Source organism: Lingula anatina, chromosome 4 (genome assembly GCF_051362555.1).
Source record: "Lingula anatina isolate TDL-2025a chromosome 4, LinAna3.0, whole genome shotgun sequence".
In the NCBI taxonomy this organism is placed as follows: domain Eukaryota; kingdom Metazoa; phylum Brachiopoda; class Lingulata; order Lingulida; family Lingulidae; genus Lingula; species Lingula anatina.
The window spans coordinates 8924370-8952135 of NC_141770.1; the positions used below are offsets into that span (position 1 = coordinate 8924370).

General features: G+C 34.6%; 2 protein-coding genes across 4 annotated transcripts; one reads left to right on the forward strand and one right to left on the reverse strand.

The window, feature by feature from the left end:
- Positions 1-1981: 1981 nt before the first annotated feature.
- On the reverse strand, positions 1982-27697 carry LOC106179432 (protein disulfide-isomerase TMX3). Its single transcript, XM_013563051.2, has 14 exons — positions 27619-27697; positions 27474-27522; positions 26819-26858; positions 26301-26464; positions 25624-25704; positions 24603-24726; positions 23835-23912; positions 23548-23620; positions 23100-23271; positions 6839-6892; positions 5987-6179; positions 5342-5410; positions 4943-5108; positions 1982-4522 (listed from the first exon to the last, which is right to left on the reverse strand). Exons 1-14 carry the CDS (start codon positions 27680-27682, stop codon positions 4467-4469), a joined length of 1383 nt encoding a protein of 460 aa, XP_013418505.2. The 5' UTR covers positions 27683-27697; the 3' UTR covers positions 1982-4466.
- On the forward strand, positions 9341-22572 carry LOC106179433 (fibrinogen-like protein 1). 3 transcript variants are annotated; one of them, XM_087011072.1, is made up of 6 exons: positions 9341-9572; positions 10223-10657; positions 11284-11352; positions 15872-16530; positions 19967-20115; positions 20954-22572. In XM_087011072.1, the coding sequence occupies exons 4-6, from the start codon at positions 15915-15917 to the stop codon at positions 21446-21448; spliced, it is 1260 nt and encodes a 419-aa protein (XP_086867198.1). In that variant the 5' UTR covers positions 9341-9572; positions 10223-10657; positions 11284-11352; positions 15872-15914; the 3' UTR covers positions 21449-22572. The 3 variants fall into 3 exon arrangements, with proteins under 3 accessions (XP_086867198.1, XP_013418506.1, XP_013418507.1); XM_013563052.3 differs by lacking the exon at positions 11284-11352 and having other exon boundaries at positions 9343-9572; XM_013563053.3 differs by lacking the exons at positions 9341-9572; positions 11284-11352 and adding an exon at positions 9616-9735.
- Positions 27698-27766: the final 69 nt, after the last annotated feature.

Genomic DNA, 27766 nt, shown 5'->3' on the forward strand with positions numbered 1-27766 from the left:
GTATTTTTGTATATAATTGTTATTTCTTCAGATTTAATTCTTAGGCATGTTAACAGTCTCATTATGGAACTAATAAGATATGTAAAAGTGTTGTTTTGACATTTTCTGCTTCTTAACAATATTGTTGATTATATAAAAATGACGGTAAACCTGTTATAATATTGTGCATTGTGTAATAAAATATCATAAATGGAAAGGAACTCATCATTGCAGTTTGTCAGATTTAATCATTCACTATGTTCAGCATCTGCAAATGGAGCAAATTGGACATTGAAAATTGTTCTATTGATATTTTTCCTATGTCAACAATTTTCCTAGTTGAACATTTAAAAATGACAGTTTATTGATCATTTTGTTTTAAAAAAGGTGTTGAAAATGGAAAGAAAATCATTTCAGTACAGTTATCTCTTGTTTACATTTTGGCATTTTGAAAGTGTGACTCTGAACTTCCATGGCCTTGAAGACCTTCCCAAATCACATTTTCTGAATATTCATGATACTTTTATTTTTTTATAAAAAATTTGATGGTCATTATGCTGTTAAGTATTATGTTTTATTGCATGAAAGTTGAAGAAAACCCTATTTTGGACACTGCTGCCAGGATAGCGATTAAGGGAAAACCATGTTACTTACGATACTGAAACTTAGTGAAAAGTTTCATAAGACAGAAGTGTGCAGCTTGTGTTTGAAAACCAGTGTGATTGTTTTCTGTTTTGGAGGCAATGCAGGTTTATAGAGTGCTATACTGGCATTTTCAAGTTGTGACTTATCACTCCCATCTGCCAGGAGCCCTGTACTCTTACTTTGTAACATTTTCTGTATTTTGTTAAGTTACAAGAATGATTCTTAGGATTGACATACAGCCCAAAAAAAAAAAAAAAATTAATAATATATATATATATATATATATATTTTTTTTTTTAATGAATTTTCACTGTACCTCATTCTGGCATTTCCAAAGTTTAACTCTTATCAGCCTGACACCTTAGGGACTATTTCCAGACCCTATCACGCTAACTGTGGATCGATCTATCTCCATGGGAATTCTCGCTAAATTGCAATCAATGTAAGTGGCTTAGTTGTCTGTCACGCCTACTGAAACTGGCATGCCAGAATCCTAAGACTCTCAAACTGAAAGCAATTTAGTGAGAAACCCCTTGGAGTTGCATTGATCCTGTTAGATTGATCTAGGTATGGGAACTTAGTCTAATGCTTGATACACATTTTACTTTCATCCTAATCCAATGTTATGCAGAATAAGAATTTGATGTTGGCTATGCAGTTACAGTAAGCATAATACATTAGTTCATCAGAATTGACAGTATCCTATTTCCTGCGTTTATGTCTTTAAACATTATATAAAATTATTTTATGCACTGTCATCATTTTTCAAATATTGAGACTTTCATCATGTGACTGTTGGAAGACCATCAAAATGGAGGATGGATCAACATAGATACTTTGGAATACTGTCAGAAAATATCTCAGGGTCCACTCCTGTTATTGACCATGTTACCTGTTGTGCATGATTAAAATTCAGTGTTGACTGACAGTGCTATTATAAGCATTATTTATTATTGCATCAAAATTGATAAAATGACCTTTTTCTGCATCTTTATTTTCTGTTTTTTGTCTGTACATTTGTCAGCTTTGCTGCCTTGTTTTTCTTAGAGATGTATGTTTAAGATAAATTATAAATTCTTATCTCTTCTGTTTTGGTTGAAGTTGCTATTTTAGGTGAATGACACTGTTTAATTCTTGTTAAGATCTGGCCTTTGCATTTCCTGTTTTTTTTAACAGATGCACTTCATTAATAAAGGTGCAGCAAGTTAAAATCACATTCAGGGTAATGTTCTTTATTCTATTTTCATTAAATTATTAGGGGTCACTGATCAAATTGTAAGTGTCTTCATTTTGAGCCTATACCATATACAGGTTATATTGTTCAAAATAACTAAAGCTAAAAATAAAAACAACTAAATCAGATTTCGAACATTTTTATTTAGACAACAAATTGACACTAAAAACTACTGTAACAGTACTCAGATATTCACCCAAGCTTCCTGAGCTAACTGGAACTCAAACTAAAGATGACCACATTCACAAAGTATCTTAAATATAATTTATTTTTAAATGAGTGAATGTTGTTAGTCATCCAGTAGAAAAAGAATGATACATATGACTAACTCCCCATCACATATGTGCTACTGGAGCAAATGTGGTATCAGAGAAGCTATCTGGAAGAAAAACCAACACTGAACAAAAAAGGAGGCCTTAAGTTTAACCCCAAGTACATGTGAGATAGGGTACTGAACACTGTTTGTAGCAGTATGACATTAGATCAGGTGACCAGACCATCCAGGTCATTCACTTAGTGAAAGGTCTCGGGTTGAGCCCACAATGTAAGTCAGTTGCTAAATGTATCAGTTATTCATATTTATCAAAAAATTTTCTTATTCACTCGGTTTCTACTAATGTAACACTAAGCACTGATATGGAACAGAAGACTAAGCTCTGAAAACAGCAGTAACAAATTATTTATCAGTTTAACAAATAGGAAGAGAGCAAACAACAAGGTTGTAAACACCAGCCGTTTCACTTCATACAACAATGACAACTGTAATGCCTTGAAGCTAGTGAAGAAAAGTTCTCTTTTACGAAGCATATTTATTGCACGTCTTGCTATCCAATCACTTTACAATATAAAATGATAAGTTTCGAGTTCTTGGATTTATAAAAACAACCACACTAAACTAATATATTTTTTTCTCTGCCACAAGCTAAATGATGTTTGTCACACACTCAGATGCTTGTGTGTGTAGTAAATGCTTATGGTAAGTTTCTGACAAACAGGGTTGCATCAAAGCATTTACACTGTTAAAAAAGTCAGTCTGTTTTAAATTTTAAAGCACATGCATTTTTATATAAATCCCTTTCCTGGTATTGGTAGAGTTTTGCTCTAGGCCTTCTTGTGATTTGTTTTCAAAATAAAAAAGGAAGGACAAATTTATTTATATCCTGATATTTGAAGTCTCGCATACATTAAAAAATTCTAATAAAAAATAATGCGACACATATGGTTTCAGAAAATGACAAATGCTGCAGTTTCATATCTCGTAAACAATAAATTAACACTTATCACAACAAAAACATCACACTTGGCAACAAAGGCACATAGAGTAGGATCAATGATAATGACAACTGCCTCCTTGACAAGTGAATATCTAAAATATTCTATAATAAAACATTTAGCAGGTTTATGCTCATAACAAATAAGGCAAGTTGCCATTTCATGGTTAACATAAACTATATTATGGCAAGCTGCTATTCCCTTATTCTTCATTGTAAAGACCATTTTCTATCAAGCAATCCTACTTGCCTCAAAAACACTCAAACTTGGTTTTAAGTCAGTGAATAGTTCAAAGATCTTGTTTCTTGGGACTTTGTGCTGTAGTTTAGTATCTGAAAGCTTATTTGAAACTTTTCTAAAATATCTCTCAAACTCGTAATATGTATACCCTATAAATCATATCATATTTCTTTGACTGTGGTTTAGATTGAAATATGTTTTGACCCATAAGCACCTTTATTTCGGCTTTTCCAGCCAATTAGATTAAAACTGCACAACAGTTGCTCACATTCAAAACATAGTGTTCTGAAATAGTTTTAGTAAAAAATCTCATAATAAAGTAGCCCAGGGGAAAACTGCCTCACACACAAATTCTTGGTTTCTTTAACAAATATATAATACATTATATATATATCATATGAATGTCACAATTATAATAATTGTAGTAATAAAACACAGTTTACCCAAAAGTTATGAAAAGAGGCTATGAATGGATTTTTATTTCACTGAGAAACTGGTTTAAGTTCATGAAAGGTATTTAAACTTAGTAAACACTAAGAGATACTTCAATATCAACAATCAATACTGAAACTGTCATTTCCTCTGGCAAGGATTCCTTCAAAACCATTATCATACAAGAAAAAAACATGGTGTAAAAGGTTTGTATTTTATGTACTAGGGTAATTTGCTTTGTCTCACTGGAAAGCCCCTAGAAGTTTTCTCTTCTGTTGTAGTTAAAAAACTTTTCACTAGGTGTCACTTTGTTGTGCCTGACTGGTATTTCAATGTAGCCTTACATAAAAAAGTTCAATCACTCTATCATACATAAAGTATGTTTGCCATCTGGCAAATTCTGGCAGTATAAACTGAGCATATTTGGTGTGGTGTACATAACCTAAATATATCACCGGCCTCTTCTATACCCCCCCCCCCCCCAAAAAAAAGGGTTTTTGTTATATTTTAATACAAGTTAAAACTTGTTTCACATATTCACACCCACTGTGCTGACAAATTGACCACATCAACTTTTCTTCCTGTCCACTTAATTTTCTATTACAAATGCCCTGACTAAAGGCACTTCCAGAATTTTTACATCAATTTTACTCAAGCCATTTCTTCATTCTGACTTCAAGTGGTCTGGGTCACAATCTTCAAGTAAAGATTCGGCATCCTCTGTAAAAAATACAATGCAGAATGTTCCATATTAACTCAATTAAGTAGTTGAAATGAATATTAGAGAAAATACACAGGGTACAATTGAACATTTGTATATGCAGCCTTACATTATACATTATTTACATAATTTATTTCTCAAAGTTGAATTCCATTTACCCTGAATCAGATCCACCTTGTCAAAAAAATAAAAATAAAATAAAATAAAATAAAATAAATAAATAAATAAATACTTCACCCTGCATTATCATTATTGTCTTTGTGTCCGTATGTTTTGTCTACTAACAACCAATCAATGAATGACCTTTTGCCGCAAACACCATAAACCTTTAAGTTCACAGTATCCAATAATACATATAAAATAAACATGCTACTTAAAAATAAGTGGGTGCAAGCTTCACAATTTCAAACACCATTTACCTTCTAGGTTTGACATGTCTACTTCCCCGTAATCACCCTCGTCAGATTCCTCGTCTCCTGTGTTCTCGCTAGGTGGGCCGCACGCTGCATAGCACACGATGCTGATCAAGGCACCGGGTAAGACGAAGATCAAGAAAAACATCAGCCTAGATGACATCCACACTGACTGGAAGAGATAATCCATATTGTTAAATTTAAAAATAATTCAAGAATACAAATTTAAGTTATACAAAATGCTTTATTGGCTTAGAGTTCTTAATGTAACAAAGATCAGAATGGGAACATTTTTACTTATCTTACAAATGTTAATCTATATTTAATCATGTGTAAACAATTAAAAAATATGAAGATTTATCATTCAAGTCAATGCAAGATAGGTGTTAATGTACAGATACTTACTATAAACATAGATATTATTTCATAAAGAATTCTTTGCACTCTCTGTAAGAATCCTGTTCCCCCTTTGGCCTAAAGAAAAAAATGAAGACAAATACTACAATCTGCCTACTCAGAAATGCATAATTTAATCTAAAAACACTGAGGCATTAAAGGATGAATTTTAGTAGAAAGACAATTTTAATTATTGAAAATATACATCTGAGCTGACTTGATCAACACTAATGTGCAAACCTGAATCAGCAATAAATAATTATATTATAATAATTTCAATAATGCCTTCTGAGGTTCCAGTCTCAATAAGTTTCTTTGATATAAAAACATATAGCTTTGTTTGCATTAGCAAACTAAAACGAGGTAGGCAGAAAAGCCATGTAGTGACAATAATTGCTGAGGCCACTTCCAGGGGCGGATTTAGGCCGTCTTCAGGGTCTTCCAGAAAACGGTCAGATTTTCAAGTTTACATTGATGGGTATCTAATTTTTTTCTGTTGGATGACGGTCAAAATTGGAGGTTGAATCAACAAAGATAATTTGGAAGATTGTCAGTAAATAGCTCTGGATCTGCCCCTGACTTCAATAGCAATAATCATGATAAATTATAAAACCACCAAAAAGCAATGAAATAAAATTAAAATTCCATACATACAGGTATTTTCCCTTCATGTACATTCTCTAGGAATGCCTCAAGTGTTCCTATTGTAATTTCCGCTACGCTGAAGTTGGGCATGAAATACAGCCGTGAGCTGGGGTCAAGGACAATCAAGTTGGGCATTGAGATGTACCACATGGTGATGTCATTGGCGACCTCATTGTCCCCCATCCAAGCGAACTGAAACTGCCTGTAAGAATGTATTTACATGTAGTGTTATAACTTATATCTTTTCCAGCAATACTTTTATAGAGTATGTGATTCTGGTTTAGAGCCCTCTGACACTTATATGACAGATTTTGAATTATTATTATTATTTTTATTTATTTATTTATTTTATTTTATTTTTATTTATTTTTTTTTTTTTTTGGCATTCTAAATGAAAACTACTGAACAGTACCGAGCACAGTGCGATTTTGTTTTGAAAAATTAAAATCTGAAATATGGGACAACAATTCTATACATCTGATCTGAAACAGTGAGATTCACTAAAATTATTACCATCGTTCAACATCTTGACAGAATTATATGCAACATAAACTGTATCAACATTTAATCAAATTGTTGAATCAAATGTTTGAAATAATAGTGCTAATCAGTTATATCAAGAATGTATTACATTCTTAGTTACATATCAAACAAGCTGAAACTGCCTGTACATATATCTGATACAACATGCACTGACTTTATGCTTTTCACCCAGCTGAACAGAAATTGCATGTTAACTTTGTAAGAACATAGTCAAAAGGGTCTTGTCCATTTTAGGCCAAGAATCCTTGGCAGTAAGCATTTTCACCTTCAACAAAATGCACTGAAAGCATATTATTCAGTACATAACAATTTACTTACTTGTTTATATCACTGTTCTTTCTCAGCGCCAGAGTTTTTACAACTTCTTTTACTCTAGAAAATAATAAACATCAATCCATCAGCAATAAGGGCTATGTATATGTATTCTATATTAAATATCCAGTTCTATATAATAACACCTATCAGCAATTTAAATGATGTTTATAAAATGTTGACCTTATTATATATACAGATTTCTTCTTTGAACTTATGGAATTCAATTTAATGTTCCAAAAGTGTGATTCTTCTCACCAGTTTCAGAAAATATTGGAAACTAACTTTGATGATTAGTATGCCTCTGATGTTGCAACCAAGTGGCTCGAAAAAAAAAAAAAAAAAAAAAAAAAAAAAAAAAAAAAAAAAAAAAAAAAAAAACAGAGGCAACACAATTTTAAAAGTTAGTTTCTGGGTTGTTTCACTGAAAGAACTGAGCCAGAATAACACCTCTTTAAATTTTAGGACAAAACTCTTTCCTACTTTGAACCAAAATAAATCAGTATTAGCCCAATCAAAAGAAATATTTTCCCCTGCTTCATAATACATTTTCAGACCATTACTTAATTTAATTTAAATAGTCTGCTTTGAATTCATCTCAAACTGATATGTAGTGCAAATTTTTTATCATAAAGTTTAGATAAATTTTATTTGTCTGCAAATGCAGTTTTAAAATGCATTTTTCGGATGAAATAAGATAAGTGGACAATATCTTTTTAGTTGTAAGCTCATTAAATTGGATATAGAAAGATATAGATGCTAAACAGGGTGAGGGAAGTTTGAGGTCGTCTTTTGGGTCTTCCGGAAGACGTTCAGATTTTTCAGCTTTACATTGACAGGTATCTTATTTTTTCTGTGGGAAGATGGTCAAAAATGCAGGACAGATCAAAAAAGATAATTTGGAAGACTGTCAGAAATTAAAATATCTCTGGGTCCGCCCCTGAGCTGGGAAATAATTGGCAAGTTGGCCGGCGTACATGTTCACCTACTGATGTGTAGTGCACAGTGGCAATTTAAGGCTATTGGCTATAGTTGGTCAGTGCATTTAAGCAAATCCTCAACCTCTGAACCATTAGGATTCAATTATCTCAAGTTATCCTGTCAGTATTGATGTCCTAGCATAGAAAATGTACTGGTGAAAATTTAACTAAATGCAGCCTGCAGTTAAGTTCAAGCAAAGAACGCTCCAATTAAAATTATTTGCAAACAAGCATGTTATCCAACATTTGCTTTGATGCTGTTTTAATAGGTAATATAATATGCTGTGAGGAATGTGTCTACCTTTCATGTTTGATCAAAACATTTCCCTCAAACTAAAAACCCAACTGTTGTCAAAATGAGTATATTAGTTGTAATGTCTTTGCCAACGGTAGGTATTTTGTTGAAAAAAAAAAATCAACAGAAATGTAAAGAGCATTAAGAGCCTTGTCTAATAGTAAACAGACTGCTTCTTAATTGACGCTTTAAGTACAGGAAGGAAGTATTATTCAGGAAAAAAAGGATTTAAAATTTTTAAAAACCTGGTGTTAAAATTTGAGTCAGGTGGTCCAATTTCTACTTTATATACTGTAAAATTTCTCAGATATGTCAACCTAACCCACCCCTGTTTTGTAAGTATAAAATGTAGTAACTAATCAATAACTGCATCAAAGTAGATTCATATCAATAATTTTAATGAAGTTTGAACATTATCAATTTGAATATCTAATCATTATTTTAATCGATATAAGAAGGGGAAGCATATTAGACAATGGAAATCCCTACCAACAAATAAATAAATAAATGATTATGAATAAAACATCAAAAGCATTTTGAAATAAAAATAAATATCATTAGTAAATAAATGTGTAAATCAATTTTATGCACAAGCTGCTTTATACGCACAAATATTTAAAGTTCAATTTCAAGAAAACTGATTTTTTAAAAAAATTTATCAGATGCTGGATTTAATGGCAATTTGGCGGGCATTTACCAGATATCCTTGGATATTTCAAAATATCTACAAATTTTCAGTGTCAGAGCCCTGTAATCAGTATTATGTAAAATCATGAAGCCACTGTCACCTCAGTTACACCAGATTTGAAGAACCCCAACAGAGCAAGAAAAAAGGAGAAAAAAAAACGTCCAGAGCGCCAGTGGCTAAGTGCCCCACTGCTTGCTGCCCCTGACTGGCTGGCCTTATGCATGGCTCGTGTGGCTTGAATGTCACGAGAGGTAAATCAGTTTCACAGGGTTCCCAAGGAGAAATTACTGCCTAGGAAACTTAGGCATTAACTAGCATGACATTGAAATATATTGTGGCTGCATATACACTTTTCTGTTATTCACAAACACATCATGGGCAAAGATGCTCACTTCGTAAATAACCTTACTGTTTAAGTAAAATAATTATTTTTACTATACTAATACAAAAATCAAGGGGAGATAATCTTAAGATGTGTTATATTTACAAATGCTGTATGATCACTTTCAGATCTCCCCATGGTGAGCATGCTTTGCTATTGATTCATGTGTAAATGTTTATGAACAGTTACTGCTTGCTATTTTTCAAAGGGTCTGGAAGTTAAACCCTTCTCAGGCCATATATAAGGTTTCAAAGGAAACAGCAAAACACTGAACCAACCAACATTAGCCTTAGCGGCTAGGTATATTCATGCACACAGGGTTATAGACTTTTAGTTCTGGAACTGCCTCTACCCTGCTTGACTTCTGCATACAAGCAATTCCAGACATGGTTCAGGTGAGTATAATTACCATTTTATTTCACACTAATTTGATTTTCAGTTAGCATGAGGTCTACCAGTCGGCGGGTGGTACAAAGGACTTTTGAAACCAAACCTTTTTTTCAGTAATTATATCCAAAGTTAGTGCAAGCAAGGAGAGAATGATATTTTCTTTTGGTGGTAAGCAACTGCATCTTGATTAAGATTTCTTTGTTGTTGATTGGGTATTTAAAGTTTATATATTGCATCAGTTATGTTGTGACCAGTGCTTATTGGCTTAGTCCTATAATTTTGTATTTAAAAACCACATGCTTCAATTGCATGCTTTATAACAATTAGCCTGGATTTGCTGTGTTTGCAAATTCTCTTTTTGCCAATTTTTACAATTTATACCCTTAACATAATTCTTTGATTCCTGTTTTAAACTCAAACTGGATTTTTTTGTAAGTTGATAAATTATTTTCTTTCGGTTTGTGGATATAAATTTCTCCTAATGTAATCATTGCTGGTATATAAAAAGACCAAGGTGCACTTCAGTTTCAAAGTCAATACCTGCCATTAGCAATATACTGAAATGTCGCTGTGCAAGAAAACTGATGACTTTAATCACACTACTATGTTATGTTGAAAAGGTTTCTACATAAAAACATTTTCGTTAAATTTTCAGTCACAGTTTGCAATGGATAAAGCACAAATCTAGCAAGAGAAACTAAGCTTTATACACAAAGAGGGAGAAGTTGCCAGAATTTGTGCAAGAGGAATAAAATATTAAAGTAACTAAATGCCTCTTTTGTAAACAAGAAACCAAAAACCAGTCTGCAACCAAATAGGGGAGATACAACAAGGCCAACAGCATTTTACTAAACAGAGACCAGAAATCTTTTCCTGCATTGATTTGAAAGCAAGAACCGTTTACAGCTCCCATCCACAATAGACTCTGTTTAAGAGAGATTCAAGAAAGACAGGCTCTCTTTGTGCAGAACCATCTGGAATCTCACCACAGATGACGTTGTGTGGCTTCAACTTGCAGACAGATTTCAGTGAGGACAGAGGAACATATTCCAAACAAAGAGTGACGTGTTGAAATCTGGAGAAGCAATCTGTAAGTAAAACCTATAATGCACTTTAAAGAGTTTGCACGTTCTTGATTCGACAGATTTCTCTCTCTTTTTTTGTTTAAATTGCATTCTTCTAATTTTTTAGCTGTGAAGCCAAATGAATAAAAAAATATAAATCTTAGAGATTTAAGTAACTATAATGGCTAAATAAAGCCACAATGATATACTCAGTACATGAGGAATGTATATATATAGAATAAAATGGTACTGTCTTCAACATAAATGGATAAACAAAACAAAAAGAAGATTAAACAGACATCATGGACCAAAATAAACTAAGTGTAATTTTGTTTACGAAGAAACATTTTCCAGCACCTTCTGGACTCTTTGGGTAACAAAATATCATCTAAATAAGCTGAAATGTAGACAAAGGGTTGAAAGTTATTTTTAAGTCTTGAACAAGAACTGGTGGTATAAATTTTGGTAAAAAAAGAAAGAAAAAATGGTCAGCGGGGGTTCATTGACTTTCAATGGGATCAACATTAACCTCCTACCAAGAATGAATGAATTAATGGTATTTCTACACATTTCTTCAATTTTTCATGTCTCTGAACCATTGACATGCAGAAGAAAAAAGCTATTTGGCTTGAATGGACATATTCTTTTGTAGCCTTAAATACATATCCAAGCAAGTTACTTGTACTGGCTCTGCTACTGAGACATCAGACACCGACTGAAGGTAAAAGTAAGAGACTCCCAAGGGATTGGACGAGAAAAAAAAACATTTTATAGAGATCATCCCCCCCCCCTCCCCAAAAAAATTTTTTTAGAAACATTTCCAGAAGGAGGAGGGGGGGGGTAATATGCCTTGAAACAAGTGACCCTTTTTTGAAAGAGTTTTTTAGTATCTGCAAAAATATTCTTTGTGAAAACTACTTAACTTTTGTCAAGTCAATTGCCGAACTTTAATTAATTTTTTTTTTTTTTTTTTTTTTGGGGGGGGGGGGGGGAGAAGGGGTAAAATGGAGTCTAACATGATTGGGGAACTCCTAACCTCCCGTCCTGTTTGCTGACTGATAAATGGGGCAGATTATGTAATGAGCAGTTAGTATCTCGGCAGTGCATGTAGTTGCTTGCTGTGTTAAGACTTGAGCTGAGATAATTGGTTTTTCTTACATTTCATCAAAGAGTTTCAGCGAGAATTTTTGCACATCAAATTGCAACTAGCTGGCCTCCAGAAGAGAGTACATCTTTACTACTTGCATAAAAAAGAAAAAGAAAAAAAGAAACATAAAAAAGGGAAAAAGAAACAGCCTTATTGTCCTTCAACTCTGCTTTGTTAATTTTTACTGACTTAACAATTCAGCAAAAATGTTGGCTCAGGAAGTAACCCAGCCTAGGACAACACTAGGTGACAATATCAATGTCTAAGGCAAATCTAACCGCAATCTGTGGCTGCTTCCACTCTTATGAAAACTAGTTATAGAATAACCAATCAGCTTCAAAACTGACAAATGCACAGACAACTTATGCACGAGGGGGCTTGCAAATGTGTATGGCTTGATCCCCCCCCCCCCCCACCACACACACACACACACACACACAAGCACAGTTGTCCTTAAATAACACCTTTAAGAATCAGCAAGTAAGAGGTTTATCAGAGAGAGATTATGTAAGCCTTCAAGTCTTTTTTCTGAAGTCACGCCTAAAAAAATGGTTTTAGTAAAAGCAAGTCTGGATGTGGTCTTTTTCCTCAGTACTTAACTATACATTTCCAATGGGGAATACCCGCTTTAAGGGTCTGCCGCTAGATGGCGTGGGGGTGAAAGCAGTCCTTCTAAAATCTCGCAGAATCTCGCTCACGGCTTTACACCAGAGTTTAACATGGATCGTGTGCACGCGTCGCTGACAGTGAACCAACTCAAACGCAATTTACTTGAATGTGGTGCCATAACATCTGGATGAAAATGTGAATTGACTGGAAGGTATGTGTTTTCTTTTCATTTAGTGCTTGAAAAACACGAATGCTAACTATTTTCCTTGAAAAAATCAAAAATTAGTCGAGGTGTGTGTGTCAAATCTGACATGTTATGTACGTGTACATGTAGACTACTGTAGGTACGAGTAGGCCTACGCTCATATTTTGTTTTAGTAGCACGAAAGATTTTTATACTTAGTAAATGTACTTATTTATTTTCTTTATAAGGTTACCCAAAGAAGGCCCATATATCGGGGGCAAAGCCTGAAACTGTCGATTTCAGGACCCCAGGACAGCCAACTTCAAGAGCAGGATAAAATGATTACTTCAGGAATCTTACCTATCACTTCACATCAGCGGCAAAGATTGATGTAGCCACCAGTAATGCCTACCCTAAAGCTGACTTACAGGCGGCTGTGATGGACAACAACTATTGCCAAGTGCCATGAAAAGAATAAAGCATGGATAGAGGGAATGATGTAAGTGAAAACAGAGGTCTACTATTAAGAATCGGGCCCAAATATGAGAAAGAAATTATCAAACTAGGTGATAGGTGACATCATAGAATTATAATATTGTATCTAAACTAATCTAAATTGTATCTATTTAATGCTGTAACCATCTACCATGCTTTAATGGGATATGAATATTTCAGGTTGAGGAACAAACAGCGAAGGACACTGAGTAAGCAAGTTATAACAAGGAAAGAGCGCAATCTGACACAAGGAGAGACAATGGCGGATCACTGCCTCAAGATTTGGAGAGATAATTGCAGCTACAGAGAAGAAGTATATAAACAAACTGTATGAATCATTGTTGTGTCCAAAACCATTGCAGACACATGGCAGTTGGACCTGGACCTGATATCCCCTTTTGGAATGTGTATCTCGTGCACAAATCTGGGCCTAAAGAAAACCTGCAAATACTTTACTCAGTTAGAAGGCCAGATGTTCATTACGAATCGCCCATTCTGCTATTTTGTTGTGTTTACATTCAAAGATCTGTTTGTGGGGTTGATTCATTCTGACACTGGATGTTTTTCTACATGTATTTTGCCGAGGATAACTTTTTTTAATGAAAAACACTATAGGAAGTACGTGTCAGCTAGTTTATAGAAAGTACCCCTGTATGAGATGGTTTTATCTGCAATCACAATTTTGAAGTGCCATTTAAAAAAAAATGTTTTAACTAAAATGAAATAATTTGGTGGTGCTATATTCTTTACAAAAAGTACTTATGTGTTTATGCTGTTTTTAATAATATTCAACTGTAATGAGAAAAAAACTATGATGCTATTTTGTAAAGTATTTTTAGTGGGATGAAATAATTTGATAGTTGTATTTACAGCAAATAATTTGGTTTTTCTGCTTTTAAAAGAATTTTCAAAGTGCTGACATAATGTGGTGGTTCTATTCAAGTAAAATAATTCATAAGTACTATTTTGTAAAAAGGAACAAAAAAACTTCATTTGTAAAATGTTTGCTTTCTTTAATTTTTATTTCTTAAACTGTTACAAAAAGTTGTCCATACCTACAGTAATCCATTGGCTGAGAAATTGCAGCTATATAATCAGGAAAGTTATAGCACAAATAAATTATCTAAGTATTACATGGTTTCATGGTTTTTACTATGGACTGAATAATTATTTTGTTTAAATAAAACATTTGGTTTTGCTGCTTTTTAATGAATTTTCAGAGCGATGAAATAATATGGTGTTTCTACTCAAGTAAAACAATTCAGAAGTGCTATTTTATAAAAAAAAAAGAATAAAAACTGTTCATTTATAAAATGTTTTCTTTCTTTAAATTTTATTTCTTAAACTGTTACAAAAAGATTTCCAAACATGCATTATTCCATTGGCTGAGAAATTGCATCTATACATGTACAAATAAATTATCTAACTATACCTAGTTTTATGATTCTTACGATGTACTGAATAATTTTTTTTAATAAAAATAATTATTTAATTAACATTACCGGTCATGCTCAATACATCAATAAAAAAGGATATTACTTAATAACACAACCTCATGCGGGTAGAAGGCTACCGGCACTTATGTATATTTACTGACAACTCTTCTGAAATTACGGACATAAGAAGAAAACGCACTTTGATAAATCGTACTTCCTAGGGGCACTTTCTTGCTATGGAGCTCTCTTTCCAAAACTTTATAAGTTTTTCCAAGATCAATTAACCTTTCTACGTGTATTCTTTTTGAGGCAACTCGTCTATCTTTAGGAAATTAGGGGCCTAATTACTGTGCCTGGGTCAAGTTGTAACTGTCCTTTTAACATGGAAGGTGTGTTGACATGGGCAACCCTTCACTTCAAACGAAGCCCTGAATCCTCAGGAAAATTATGCCCACCTTGCTGACTTTGACATTCAGGTACACAACAATACTGAGGCATGTTTATTAAGGCCAGTGCCACAGTCCAACGTATATGATATCCAACATGGCGACTGTGGAAGGACTGAATTCACACTAGCGACACCTGGCGCCAAGCGGGCTGGTATACCTCATTACCCTTACTACAAATCAAGTTTCATTACTGTCATACCGGGTAATGTACTAGTATTTAAAAAAAGCACTTGTCTGGCATGGAAATTGCTTTATGTTCTGACGCTTGAATATTTTTTGGATGACTATTCTTGAAGGGGATGAATTGAAAGGGAGGGGGGGTGGGCAAATGAAAACAGAACATTTTAATTTGTATTTATTTGTATTTAACTGTGACAGCTGTGCTTGTGTCTGAGAGCTATAAATTGTCACCCTGGGTGTCACAGATCAAATAGAACAAGATCTAATAGTACGTATGTTAACATAGAAATAGAGCACCAGGAATTCCCTGATTTTCTGGGTGTTGCCTGGCTTGCAGTATTATGAGCCTAAACATGTATGCAAAAAACAAATCCTAACTCTAATTAATCTCCAAGAACAACTTTACTGATAATTTCATTAAACTAGTCTGATTTACGTAAGTTCATTTATCTAGATAAACATTAGAAATAAAATTGATTTATCACTTTTTTCTCTGGATTATATCACTGAGTCATGTTAGCTTCCACTCGCTGCATCTGTGGTCATTCATAAACTGATTACAATTACTGGTAACTGGTGCAGCAGAGGAGATAACTAAATGTAATAGTTATTCATTCTGACTTGGCTTTTAGATATACATGAACACTCGCTGCCCTAGAATTCTAATTTAAAAAATCTTAAAATGTTACTTAATTCAACCATTTAACTTGATCTACAAAAATAATATTTCATTGTTTCAGAAAACATACAGCAGTCAAAAGTATCTACACACTTTTAACGAAGATGAGCAACGTCCACTTTCTTTTGGCGGCCATTATAGTAGCCATCTCATCAGGACAGACTGATGTCGAGCAGCAAGACAGCGAGCAACCAATCAGCTTCAAGACCGAGAAATGCACGTACAACTTGGTTGTGCATGAAATGGACACCTCACGCTGCCCAACATTCACCAAGGGACTAATACAGGACCAAATACCAGTCCAGGGGAACGAAATCACCGCAAAACAAGAGGAACTGGAAGAAGTTGAGGATCGAATAGATTCTTTAGAAAAACAACTCTTGCGGGAGATCGTGAAAAACCGCATCATGAACAGCACGCTCACTAGGTACGACGTGGCGCTCCAGCGCGCGGAGAGTCTGCTATGGGAGCAGCGCAGCAACATGACTCATCTTTCTGACCGCGTTCAGGAACTTGAGAAGAGCCTGGAGTACCAGAAGGTGAAGACCAACAGCCTGGACAAGAAACTGTCCAGTGTTATGATCAACGTAGGAGAGGTGATTAACTACGTGGAGAAAAAGCTACCTAAAGGGACAAATATTTACGAGAAGGCCATTGCAGTCCAGGCAGCATCTGCCGTACAGACATGTGGCATCAGTGATAACCATACCATCTTCAAAGGTAAGTTACTTACCTGCCAATCCACATTGCTCCTCTACAGGTCCACAGTCAGGGGGGGTTGGGGTTTTTTTGTTTTTTTTTTATTTGAAAAAGTCCATATTTTCAGAAAAAGAAACCCTTTCTATGCTGGGAAAAAGTCCACTCTGGATAAATTTGATATAGATAAACTAAGGTTTCATGACAAAAATGTCCACATTTTCAGAAATAGAACCCCTCCCCCCTTTGGCAATTGCTGGCTGAAGGGCTGCTCTATAACATCTTTACATCTTTTCACACTACAGTAAAATACTTTCGTCTTTTCACAGCCGAGAAAAAGAGTAAAGAAAAGGTACATGTTCACCTCATCTTAACTCTTTTCAAGTAACTTGTAGGGAAAAGAAGTAGCAAAAAGCGGAGTTCAGAACAAAAGATGCAAAGGAAAATATTTGGTAAAAAGTTGTACTCCGGATGAGAGATGTAATACTGATGTTGCAGTTATGTCATTAATGTACAGTAAGAATGTTTAAAATAAACTGAACATTACCAGCACTTAGTACTCAATTTAATTGACTGGAAACTAAGGGCTTGAAAACCAAATTTATAAATCTTTCTAAACACTTAAAAATTGTACCCTTTGGGGAAAAAAAAAGCTGAATATATTATTTAATGCTTAAAAATGAGACATTACAGCAAACAAAGTCAGAAAGGCAACAGTGAAAAAGTCTCATGTTACATAAAACAGGATATATTGTCCCAAGTTGAACTATTTCACATGCTTATGAAAACAGAGCGCATCGACCAGAGTGCCTCGGGAGTTTCTGAGTTGAAAGGTTCACTGCTTCCCTGCACATGACAGGGAATACTCCATAGTTTGCTCTGACATTGCCACATTGTCTAAATACTCGAGTTCGATTATTGGAATGACAGACGTGATATTATTACTGTAACAGCTCCTGTAACAATAATGCTCAGGATTAGACTTGTCATTTTTGGTTCTAGCTAAGAGAGATTTCACAAAAATCATTTTATTTGTTCAAAAGTTCCTTTAGTTACTAAAAATATGGAAAATTGGATGAGCATTCTCAATCTTTGAGCTTAGAAGAAACACTGGCAACAGAAACTACAACTGTTCCAAATTCCTATTAAAAGCTAATAAATAGCCCAAATTAGGATCCGCGTTGAGCCATTAATCTGCATTCTTATGTGTACTTCTTAGGCTCAAAACTGTTCTAGTTTCACTTTCTAATTTACCAGCAGGTCTAAAATCAATAAACGTGTTCCATACTGACACTATCCACCCACGCTTCCTCTTCTAAAAGGCATTAAGTAATGTTCTCATACACTGTAACTAAAATGCTTTTAGACTTTAAACAAGAAAGCCAATATTTGATATCCCCCTCCTCCAAGAGTGCATTTAGAACAGCAGACTGAGGCAACATTCACATCGAGTTGAGCCATGGTTCTTAAAAGCCACGACCTAAATATGGCAGACGTACATGAAAGGAAAACCGCCTAATCTTTTAATAGTCTCTCCACCTCTCACAGGCCTCCCCATGTGTCGTCCCTGCGGGGGTACATTCATTAAATCTCGGCTCCATTGGGACGACACATGGGGGGATCAAATATGGATCAAATATGGTGACCCACTTAAATTCTTGTTGCGTAATCCCCAAGGAGAATCTATTCACTGTCTAATCAGGAATTAAATGACAGGCTTTAAAGCAGGTCACCATATTTGATCCGTAGATCTGTAAGTCTGCTGTTCTGAATGTGCTCTAAAACATATAATCTCTTATATCTGAATTAAACTATTAGCATAGGGAGCCATGGGTGGGATGAATGGGAAATTATTTAGCGGGAAATGAAATTAAGTTTCTGCTTTGATCAATCTTAAGCCTAGGTCCCAACTACGTTCTGGACGCACAGTTTTTAGGTTCCTTGCGTCTGGCTAGGATGTAGCTAGATCGCAGGGTAGGAATCATGTAATTGGTGTTGATCATGTCGAAAAAGTTTCTACGTGCCGTTTGCGTCCTCCAAAAGTCGCACGACTGACGTGCTCCTCACGCACAAACTCCCACGTTTTCCCCATTTTTTGGGCCGTGGACCACACGTAGCGTGGACCACACGTTCAGTTGGGACCTAGGCTTTAGGAGATTGACAACAAATTTCTCTACCAGGTAAAGACCCTCCAAAAAGTTAATGCTAAGTGCACTTCTGCTTTAACAAAGTGCTATTATAGACTTATTCACCTTGTTTTTCTCATTTTCAACATTTAACTTCATTTATATATCAAGGCCTAATTTAGATACAAAGCAAAAGAAAATTCTACACCCTGCCTGTCAAACTAGATATTCCTTCAACTGTGGTTTTACTAGCTTCTCTATTAACCTTTGTACATCTCACACCAAGACGGTTGACATGGCCTATTTCAAGATATTACAATAAATCAGAAAATTCGAGTGAAAAAAACATCTGTTCCTTACAACAACTGCAGGAAATTCAAATCAACATTTCTGTCAGTGTTCTTTCAACATGAGATAATTTATTACTGTTTCAAGTCATATATACTGTCACAGCATAATTCCCATTGTCCTCTGAATATTTCTCACTGTAACTTTTATTATTTGCATGCTTGATTTAGGCTGATTCTGCCCTAAGATAAAGGAACAAAACACTGATCTTTTGAACCTTGAGGCTGCAAACACTGTGTAATCATGTGTCTAAACGGCAGAAAAAAGCATGAATTGCGTAGGATGGAGCAACATAATACCTTCATGTAATTGATGCATGCAGATTTTCACTAAAGCATAAAAATATGGCAACAGAAAAAATAAAGTAACAACAGATTTCTCTGGAAATATTCCAAATTATTCCAAGATGGCTGAAGTTAATACATAAAGGGTTGAGTATTTTATTTTGAAAAAGTCTTCTGTTATCAGGCATTAATTTTTTATCGATAACTTCATTAGCAATAGATTTTAAATTCTGATAACTAAAATATGCCCAATCTAAAACAAAGTTTAAAAAACGTCTGATATCTGTAAATCACACACACACACACACACACACACACACACTTATAACAGAGCATAATTCCCAGTACATCCTAAAAATCAACTAATACTGGCTAGCGACTCAAATATAAAACCTTCTGTGCTTGAACAACATTAAATGAGCAAATATGTTCATTAGCTTGGTAGGGGTCCTGGACGCTTAAAAAAAAAACACCTAGCGGTCAGTGAGTATCAACATCTGCTCACATCAGTCTGCTGAAGGCCTATGTCCAGGTTGGCTGTAAGCTAACAGTATGAAAGTTTTTTGGCTTGTCTTTGATAATTTTCATTTATGATCCAACTACCAAGGTAATGAACATTTTTGCTCACAGTACCAGCTAGAGATTAAAAAATGAAACCTCCTGTGCTTGAAAACCTTTCAATGAAATCTGCACACATTTCAGACTGTGAGGACGTCCACTACCAAGGACACAAGGCCAGTGGGGTATACTACGTGAAGCCTCTTTATGGTTCCTGTCCCATCCCAGTATGGTGTGATATGGACACTTTACCTGGAGGCTGGATGCTACTACAGAGAAGGGAGAGTAACAAGGTAAAGTAGTTTAACTTTTCAGAACCACTGTAAGGCCCCAATCCCATGGGCGACATTGGTCTACATGGACTAACCCATCTTTGTGAGGACTCTCACTGAATGCAATCAGTTTAATAGTTTTATGAGCCTCCTCCTGGCATAAAGTGGAATAATGAACAGGTGGTGGGTCCTTACAAACCACCCTTTTTGCCGGGAAAAGGTCCACTCTGGGTAAAATTTCATCTAGGTAAATGAAGAATCTGTGGTAAAACCTCCACATTTTCCAAAAAACAACCCACTGTTTGAAATTGCTAGCTATGGGCCTGCCCATGGTTATGTTCCATCCCTGCATTGTATGCTACGGATAGTCTGCCTGGCTGCTGTAGAGGAGAAGCACAAGGTTGTAATAATTGTGTTAAGCTGTCACATCTGACAAAATGTTGAAAACATCACTCACTATCCAGCTGTTGCATTGCTATTCAAATGACGATATGTGGGACACTATTTTGCCTTTGTTTTTATACCTTTTACTTAAAATGCTATCAAAATGTTTTGAACTTGCCAAGGAATTTCTTTGTATGTGCACACAAACAAGCACTGTGTTAACCTATGGTTCATATGCAATAGCATGTGCAATTCCTTTCTCTTTCTCTATTACAAACGCACACGCGCACACACATACACCCCTATCTATCACACACACACACACACACACACACGCATGCACGCACACACACACGCACACACACACGCATACACACACCTATCTATCAGTTTATACAAAAGGTAAGACTGCATAAATGCATCATTTTGTGAAGGTGACTTATTTTCCCAACTAATAACTAAAAATCTTCCGCAGGTCGACTTCAACCGCAACTGGGCTGAGTACCGAAAGGGCTTTGGAGATGTCACTCGCGATTTCTGGATTGGCAACGAAAACCTCTTCCTGTTCACCAACCAGGATTTCTACAAACTGAGGGTGGATCTGTGGGATTTCTATGGCAGCCGTGTCTATGCCGAGTACCTGTTCTTCAAAGTTGACGGCGAGCGAGACCAGTACATGATCCACATTGCTAACTACACTGGCACTGCACGTGACGGGTTCAGTAAGCACGAGGGCAACAAGTTCAGCACGTACGACAACGACAATGACAGCTGGTCCGAGTACCACTGCGCGAAGGACTGGAAAGGAGGCTGGTGGTACAACAACTGCTGGTACGTCATTCTGAACGGGCCATATTACAACGAGACAGATGTCAAGTACAAAGGGATTTCGTGGAACGAATGGAAGTCGGAGCAGCTCAAAAAAGTTGAAATGAAAATAAGGCCATCTTTCTTTTATGATAATAACTGAAAGTTTTAAAATAAAAGAATATCATTTTTACTAGGACACACTCTGATTTCAAGCACTGGGCAAAAGAAGATTGTTTATTGTTCATGATCACTAACGAGGGTTTTTTTGTTTAATGTTTGAACAATTTATGGAATGTTAAAGAAGGGTAACTAGTAACGAGAGCTAAGCTGAAGTGTTCACTTTATGTTGAATGAGCAGGTCTCTATGATTACATGGCAGCACATGAAATCAGGTGACATCTATTTCTAGCTAATTTCAATGTGATTCATGTGCACGGTATGTAGTATTTTTACAATTAATTAAAAATATCCTGCATGCATCTGAAAATGTCCCTTAGTCGAATAATTTTTATTTCAATTCAGCAAAGCTTTTTATTTCCCAATTCTGACTTTAAAAATAATAATGAAATGCCTTAAAAAATTAATCAAAAGCACACCTGGTGTTAATATTTCCCTCTGAATCTTAGGACTTTGTAAGGTTCAAGCTTTTGCACCTTCTGCCACAACACAAAAGAAATAATGCTGTCTCTATCATAAACAACAAAAGGCCATGCACTATGCAAAACTCAGAGGCTATTTTCCTGTTATGAAGTGAAATGGAGGTCATTCCCAAATCTGCACTGACAGTGCTCGTCATGTGAAATGTCAGAAAGATGGACGGCAGTCTAAATTATTCATTCAATCAAAAATGGTACAATAATTCCAACCCATGTTCAGAGGATGGTCGAGCAAAGGTTCATGAATTAAAACTTTTTTCTTGGGGAATATTATATTTTGCGCTAAAATACCAGATAGGATAACTTCAATGAAATATTCAGCCATCATTTCAGAGAAGCACAATAACATGACCTAGGTACACAATCTGTTTTTGGATTATAGCACATATCAAGACAGCTAAGCCCAAATTTTTTTTTTTTTTTTTTTTTTTTTGAATAAAGTCAACTAATTTCCTGATCTGATATTGATATTCTTCACAATAAAAATAAGCACGTTCACCTTCACAGCATTCTAGATAGAATTCCAGTGTGGCAAAATAATTTAAAACATGCTTAATAACAGTTTCCATCAATATCAAGGTATAATACCAATAATTATTACAAATAAATTAAAATAAATAAATACACACTGTTGCTTGTTATCATTTATGCATTTCTATCAATAATCTTTATTTTTCCAGATGATCAATGACTTTAATGAAGGACTTCAATAAATGATATTCGTTCTTTAGTTCAGATAATCCTTCCATACCCAATATTACTTGAATAAAATAATATGTAGGTTTCTATAAGAACCCCCAAAGAAAGGAAAAGGATTGAATATCAGGTTTTATGGACAATTTTCACATCTAAAGACCATGAAAAAATACTTCATTATAACAATATAGTTTTATACACCATGTTTCTATCACTGTATGTACATGTAGTTAATATCTTCCATGCTATTTTTGAGTCAAATAATAAAAAAATTACATGACAGGGATTAAATAAAGTTCCCATAGCAAAAACTTGATGCACTCACAGAGCTAGTTTGGTGTAACCAGTATTTAACTCTTTCTTTTTTTTTCATATCCCCATTTGCCTCGTTTCGGCAAAAAAAAAACCTCTCACAATTTTCAGCCCTGAGCTTCAGTTTCAGTACAATAAAATATTCACCTGTTATGTTTTGTCAACTGCTCCTCTGCTGCAGAGTCTATTACAGCTATCACAATCATCTTCCCAGTGCTCGCCATCTCGTTGATGGCAGGGCCGCCTACTTTAGGGTAGAGATGAAAGCGGACTTTGTTGATCCAGGCATCCAGGGCCTGCTTAGTTGGTTCTGCTGGAACTGGAACAACAGAGATGCTGGTTTTATCTTTGTAAAGTAAGACTGACATGAAATTATATCAGATTCTCCATTTTTAACTTTAAACCAGTATAATCTAGAGAACAAAATACAGAAATTTTCATGGATTCTGTTTTTTCTTTGGGAGGGCCACCCTGTAGGTAAAATTAATTAATAAAACATCAACTTCTCGCCACTGTTTTACTTTTGTCAGCAATTACTGAAGAAAAGATGTGTGACAATTCCTTTAAACTACTGACTCGTTTTCTTTTTACATACCTTCATATTCTTCATAAACATCATCTTTGAATACAATCACAGTGGATTCTGCTTTGAGACTAGCTTTAATTTCCTAAAGACAAAATAAAATAAAGAAAATCTATTTATTATGAAATCCTTTTAAGGACCACTGATTAACACTACATACCGTATCCATATCAAAATACAGGCTACCAACAAACACATACATGATGTGAATATCATTAAAGTAAGATATATATAAAAGCAAATGGCTATATATAAAAGTGATACATATAATAAATATATGAAAATAAGAAAACTCTCACCTCTGGCAGTATGCGGATCTCACCAGCATAAAAATATGTCTGCACTTTCCTCTCTTGTGCAATTTGTTTGTAGGCACTCTGAAAATATAATTTACCTGCATTTATCTCACATTTCCAAAGTAATATCATTTAACAGTCAGCAATATCATTACGGTCAACTTAAAACTGACCCATACAAAAAAAAAAGCCAAACTCTGTGAAAGGTGGCAATAAATGCTTCTTTTATGAGCCTTTCTCAATATAAATGAACAGAGACACAGGTTGACCAAGGTGTTTGAATCTGAACAAAGTCGAACTCTGATAAAGAGCTATTGTTTATCACTGCACGTTGTTGTAACTCCTCTTCTAGACTTCATTCCGAGTCTGTGTACATACTTGTTGTGTACTTAATGAAAGTGTTTCTGCTCATTTGAATTCCCATGCAGCTCATCATAATAACCTACCAGAGGTACTGAAAAATGAGGATTGTGGTTCCCCACAAATACGAAGAACACTGCCCTCATCTCACTGTTACCTAGGGGGCATCTCGATAGTCTGAAGGTTCATTGGTCCGAAAAATGGTAACATTTTCATCAGTTTTTTAATCAAGGGTTCATTGGTCTGAAAAGGGGTAACATTTTCATCAGTTTTTTAATCAAGGGTTCATTGGTCCGAAAAGTGGTAACATATTTATCGATTTTTTAACTAAGGGTTCATTGGTCCGAAGGTTCTAGAGTGAACATTCGGACCAATGAACCTTTGGACTACTGCTATGGCCCAGTTACCTACCAGAAGTGCTGACACCTGAGGATCCTGGTTCCCCACATATACAAAGAACACTGTGTCCTCATCTTTATGCTCACTTTTTGCCTCTCTAAACTTTCCAAGGCTACTTAGGAAGCGGACACCAGGACTGAAATATAATTTGTAATAGATAAAATCAGAAATTTCAAAGTAAATTTTTTAAATTGGAAAATAATAATCCCACCATGCGCAAAAATCATATTTGATGTGCACTATTCATGACTGTTAACCTCTAACCTTTAATTTTAGAATTAATATTATTCAGAGAATTAAAACACATAAAAGCAATTAGCACATTTATTGAATGCATTTTTAGTTTTGTTAAATTATGTATACATATTTTTGGTATAATTGATGAAATCAGCTAAATCCAAGTGAATCAATCCAATAAGATAGTTTTACCCTCTCAAATTTGCAAAACTTATCTTTTTGTTATCTATCGACAATTTTCCTTTCATTCCAGAACCTAGAGACCACACAAAGTTTTTCAGTGTTATTCTTAATATTTTGGATAAATAGATATCATGACAATTAACATATCAATTTTTAAATAACGCTGACTTCAATAAAATAAATGCCATACCATAAACCAGAATCTTCTCTCAAATTAAATAATGAACATTTAAAGTCATCCATAAAATATCAATAACATATCTGTCAGCCAAAATATTGTCTCTAAAGAGACTAATAAAGTTTTCTACTAATGAAACAAGGCATTTCTATCCTTCATTTGTTTATTAGCATCAATACACAAGAGGTAATGATAAACCCATTTGACCAAATTAATCTGTTGCTCAAATAATTAAAATATAAGCAAGATTTCTTTGCAAATTTAGGTTAACCACAATCTCAGAGATGAATCTGCCATCAGGGAAGAAGGCGAAAAAAATGTCTTAATGTCCATGGAGCACCTTAGGCCAATGATATTTTTGGTTCCTAAAAAGTTGGATAGTCGGAAAAATCTCATTCTTGCAATCAGCTTATTAATACTGCACACATGACTTACCCATCTGCCTTCTTAGCAAACTGGACAATATCTTCCTTTGTCCTGTCCCCAGTAAAGGTATAGTTTTTGTCTCCTTTAATACTGAAAAGATAAAAACGACCCATCTAATGTGTATATTGATATGTAATGTAATGTTTGTACTAGTAGGCACATTTCAGAGTAATCTTTTTTAAGCAGGTAATCTGTATATGAGAATTGAGGGGAAGATATTTAGAAGTTTCAAATAAAATTGGGGTCCATGATCAAGATGTTGGTTATAATGATGGAGTCAAATTAAGTAAAAATTAAGTAACAATGCTAGTATGTTCTCCACTCAAATTGCCTTTACTAACTAAACAGGTCTCCTGAACATAAATTTTACAGATATTTTATATTGGTTTTACCCCAAAATCTAGATGTTGCACATTTAATGCAAAAGTAAATAAATGACTTGCTGCAGTTGGCCCAAATTTCTTAAATTTATATAATTTTTTCAAGTTTAAAAATTGAAATATTTACAAGAATGATGTGATTTTTTTTTTTCTTCAGTCAACAGCTAATATTGAGATATTTTTTACCTCCAATATTTGGATGTCTAGCAGTAAAAACTATCTCAATATTTGCTGTTGACTGAAGAAAAAATAACATCTTTCTTATAACATAACACAGCTGATGAAATTCTTCTCTGAAATACTTACAATTTTATAGTAGGAAATCCTCGTACTTCAAAAGCATGCATCACGGAGGAGTAAGCCGTTCCATCAAGTTTAGCCACCCTGATACCTGTATGGCGGAGTGCGAGTCCAACTTCCGTGAAAATAGGCTCTAGTTTTTTACAGTGCCCACACCATGGAGCATAAAACTGAAAGCAATGGATGCATATGTACTGATATATAATGTTTAAAATTTTAAAGCAATTCCAGACAGACTCTACCATTATTACTTTATAATAACATTGAATTTATCAATTATAAAATCACTTCTCACATTGTTCTTACTATTGGGTAAATGATGCTACAACAGACGGAAATTTTAGTTTTCAGATGCAAAACATTATCTCTTATTTTCTGACACATATACACCATTCCCAGTATAGGCTATCAAAACATCCTTGGCTATTTGCTATGCAAGCCACAACTGGGATTTTCTATCAGATTGTTTTCAGTTCAACATAGACTCTGAACACTGCCCTAATTGATGAAACAGTGTGACTCACCTCTACTAACCAGGATCCATCCTTTTTCTGCTCAAGAAATCTGAAAAATTTTTAAAAGAATCTTCAATCTCAGTTAAATTGAAATGCAAAGACTCCCTGACCAAAAGCTATAAAGACGTATAAAAATTATAAACCTTAATTACAAAAAAAAAAATAATAGTAATAACAATAATAAATAAATCAATAAATAAATAAATAAATAAATAAATAATGGTAAGGTTAAGAATCAGGTTGACGACAAAAAGCCTATTATATAAGTAAAGGAAAGATTAAAACAACAGTACACACTGAAACTGAAGATAAATGTCACTTAAATTTTACATGTAGCTCACTCTAGCATGTCAATATCTTATGTTATAAATAGCTCTGACTTCTAAAGGCTGATTTATCAAAGTAATGTAAAGATAATTTGACAATCTCAGACTGCTTAACATTTTTCTCAAAATAAGAATAATTTAATCGTCAGAAATAATGTTAATGTACAAGACAATCAACAGATGCCTCGAAAAAGATCACTCTTAAAAGATCGACAAGGAAGACCCAGACTGATCAACTTCCATCCCATAACACTGACATTAACACTGACATTAGCGCTGCAGATATCAGATAATTAATTTCGAAAATCAAACAACAATGGGGACTATGTGCCGCTTACCTTTCGTCTAGGTTTAAAACGCTAGCAGATACGTATGCACCAAGGAAACCTGAAATAACAAGATTGGCATCATTATTCTAATGTATTTACTCTTTGTGAATAAATTGCACTTGTTTATAAACATAAAACCGACACATAAAATTACCGAGAACTGCGATGACACTCCACTTCCACTTCTCCATTGTAGTCATGCGTTTCTCCGAGACCATTGTGCAGATTTGATGATAAAATAACAATTCAGAGTAAATTGTGTTGTAAATTTTTTAAAAATTATTTTTTTCTGATATTATCTT

What these genes read in the sequence shown, in the direction of transcription:
- LOC106179433 (XM_087011072.1), top strand. Translation starts at nt 15,915, where the DNA reads ATGAGCAACGTCCACTTTCTTTTGGCGGCCATTATAGTAGCCATCTCA. An exon ending in TAACCATACCATCTTCAAAG is followed by an intron (nt 16,531 to 19,966) that starts GTAAGTTACTTA and finishes CACACATTTCAG; the next exon opens with ACTGTGAGGACGTCCACTAC. An exon ending in AGAGAAGGGAGAGTAACAAG is followed by an intron (nt 20,116 to 20,953) that starts GTAAAGTAGTTT and finishes AATCTTCCGCAG; the next exon opens with GTCGACTTCAACCGCAACTG.
- LOC106179432 (XM_013563051.2), bottom strand. Translation starts at nt 27,682, where the DNA reads ATGGTCTCGGAGAAACGCATGACTACAATGGAGAAGTGGAAGTGGAGT. An exon ending in GGATTTCCTACTATAAAATT is followed by an intron (nt 25,705 to 26,300) that starts GTAAGTATTTCA and finishes TTATCTTTTCAG; the next exon opens with TATTAAAGGAGACAAAAACT. An exon ending in TTTGCTAAGAAGGCAGATGG is followed by an intron (nt 24,727 to 25,623) that starts GTAAGTCATGTG and finishes ATTATATTTCAG; the next exon opens with TCCTGGTGTCCGCTTCCTAA.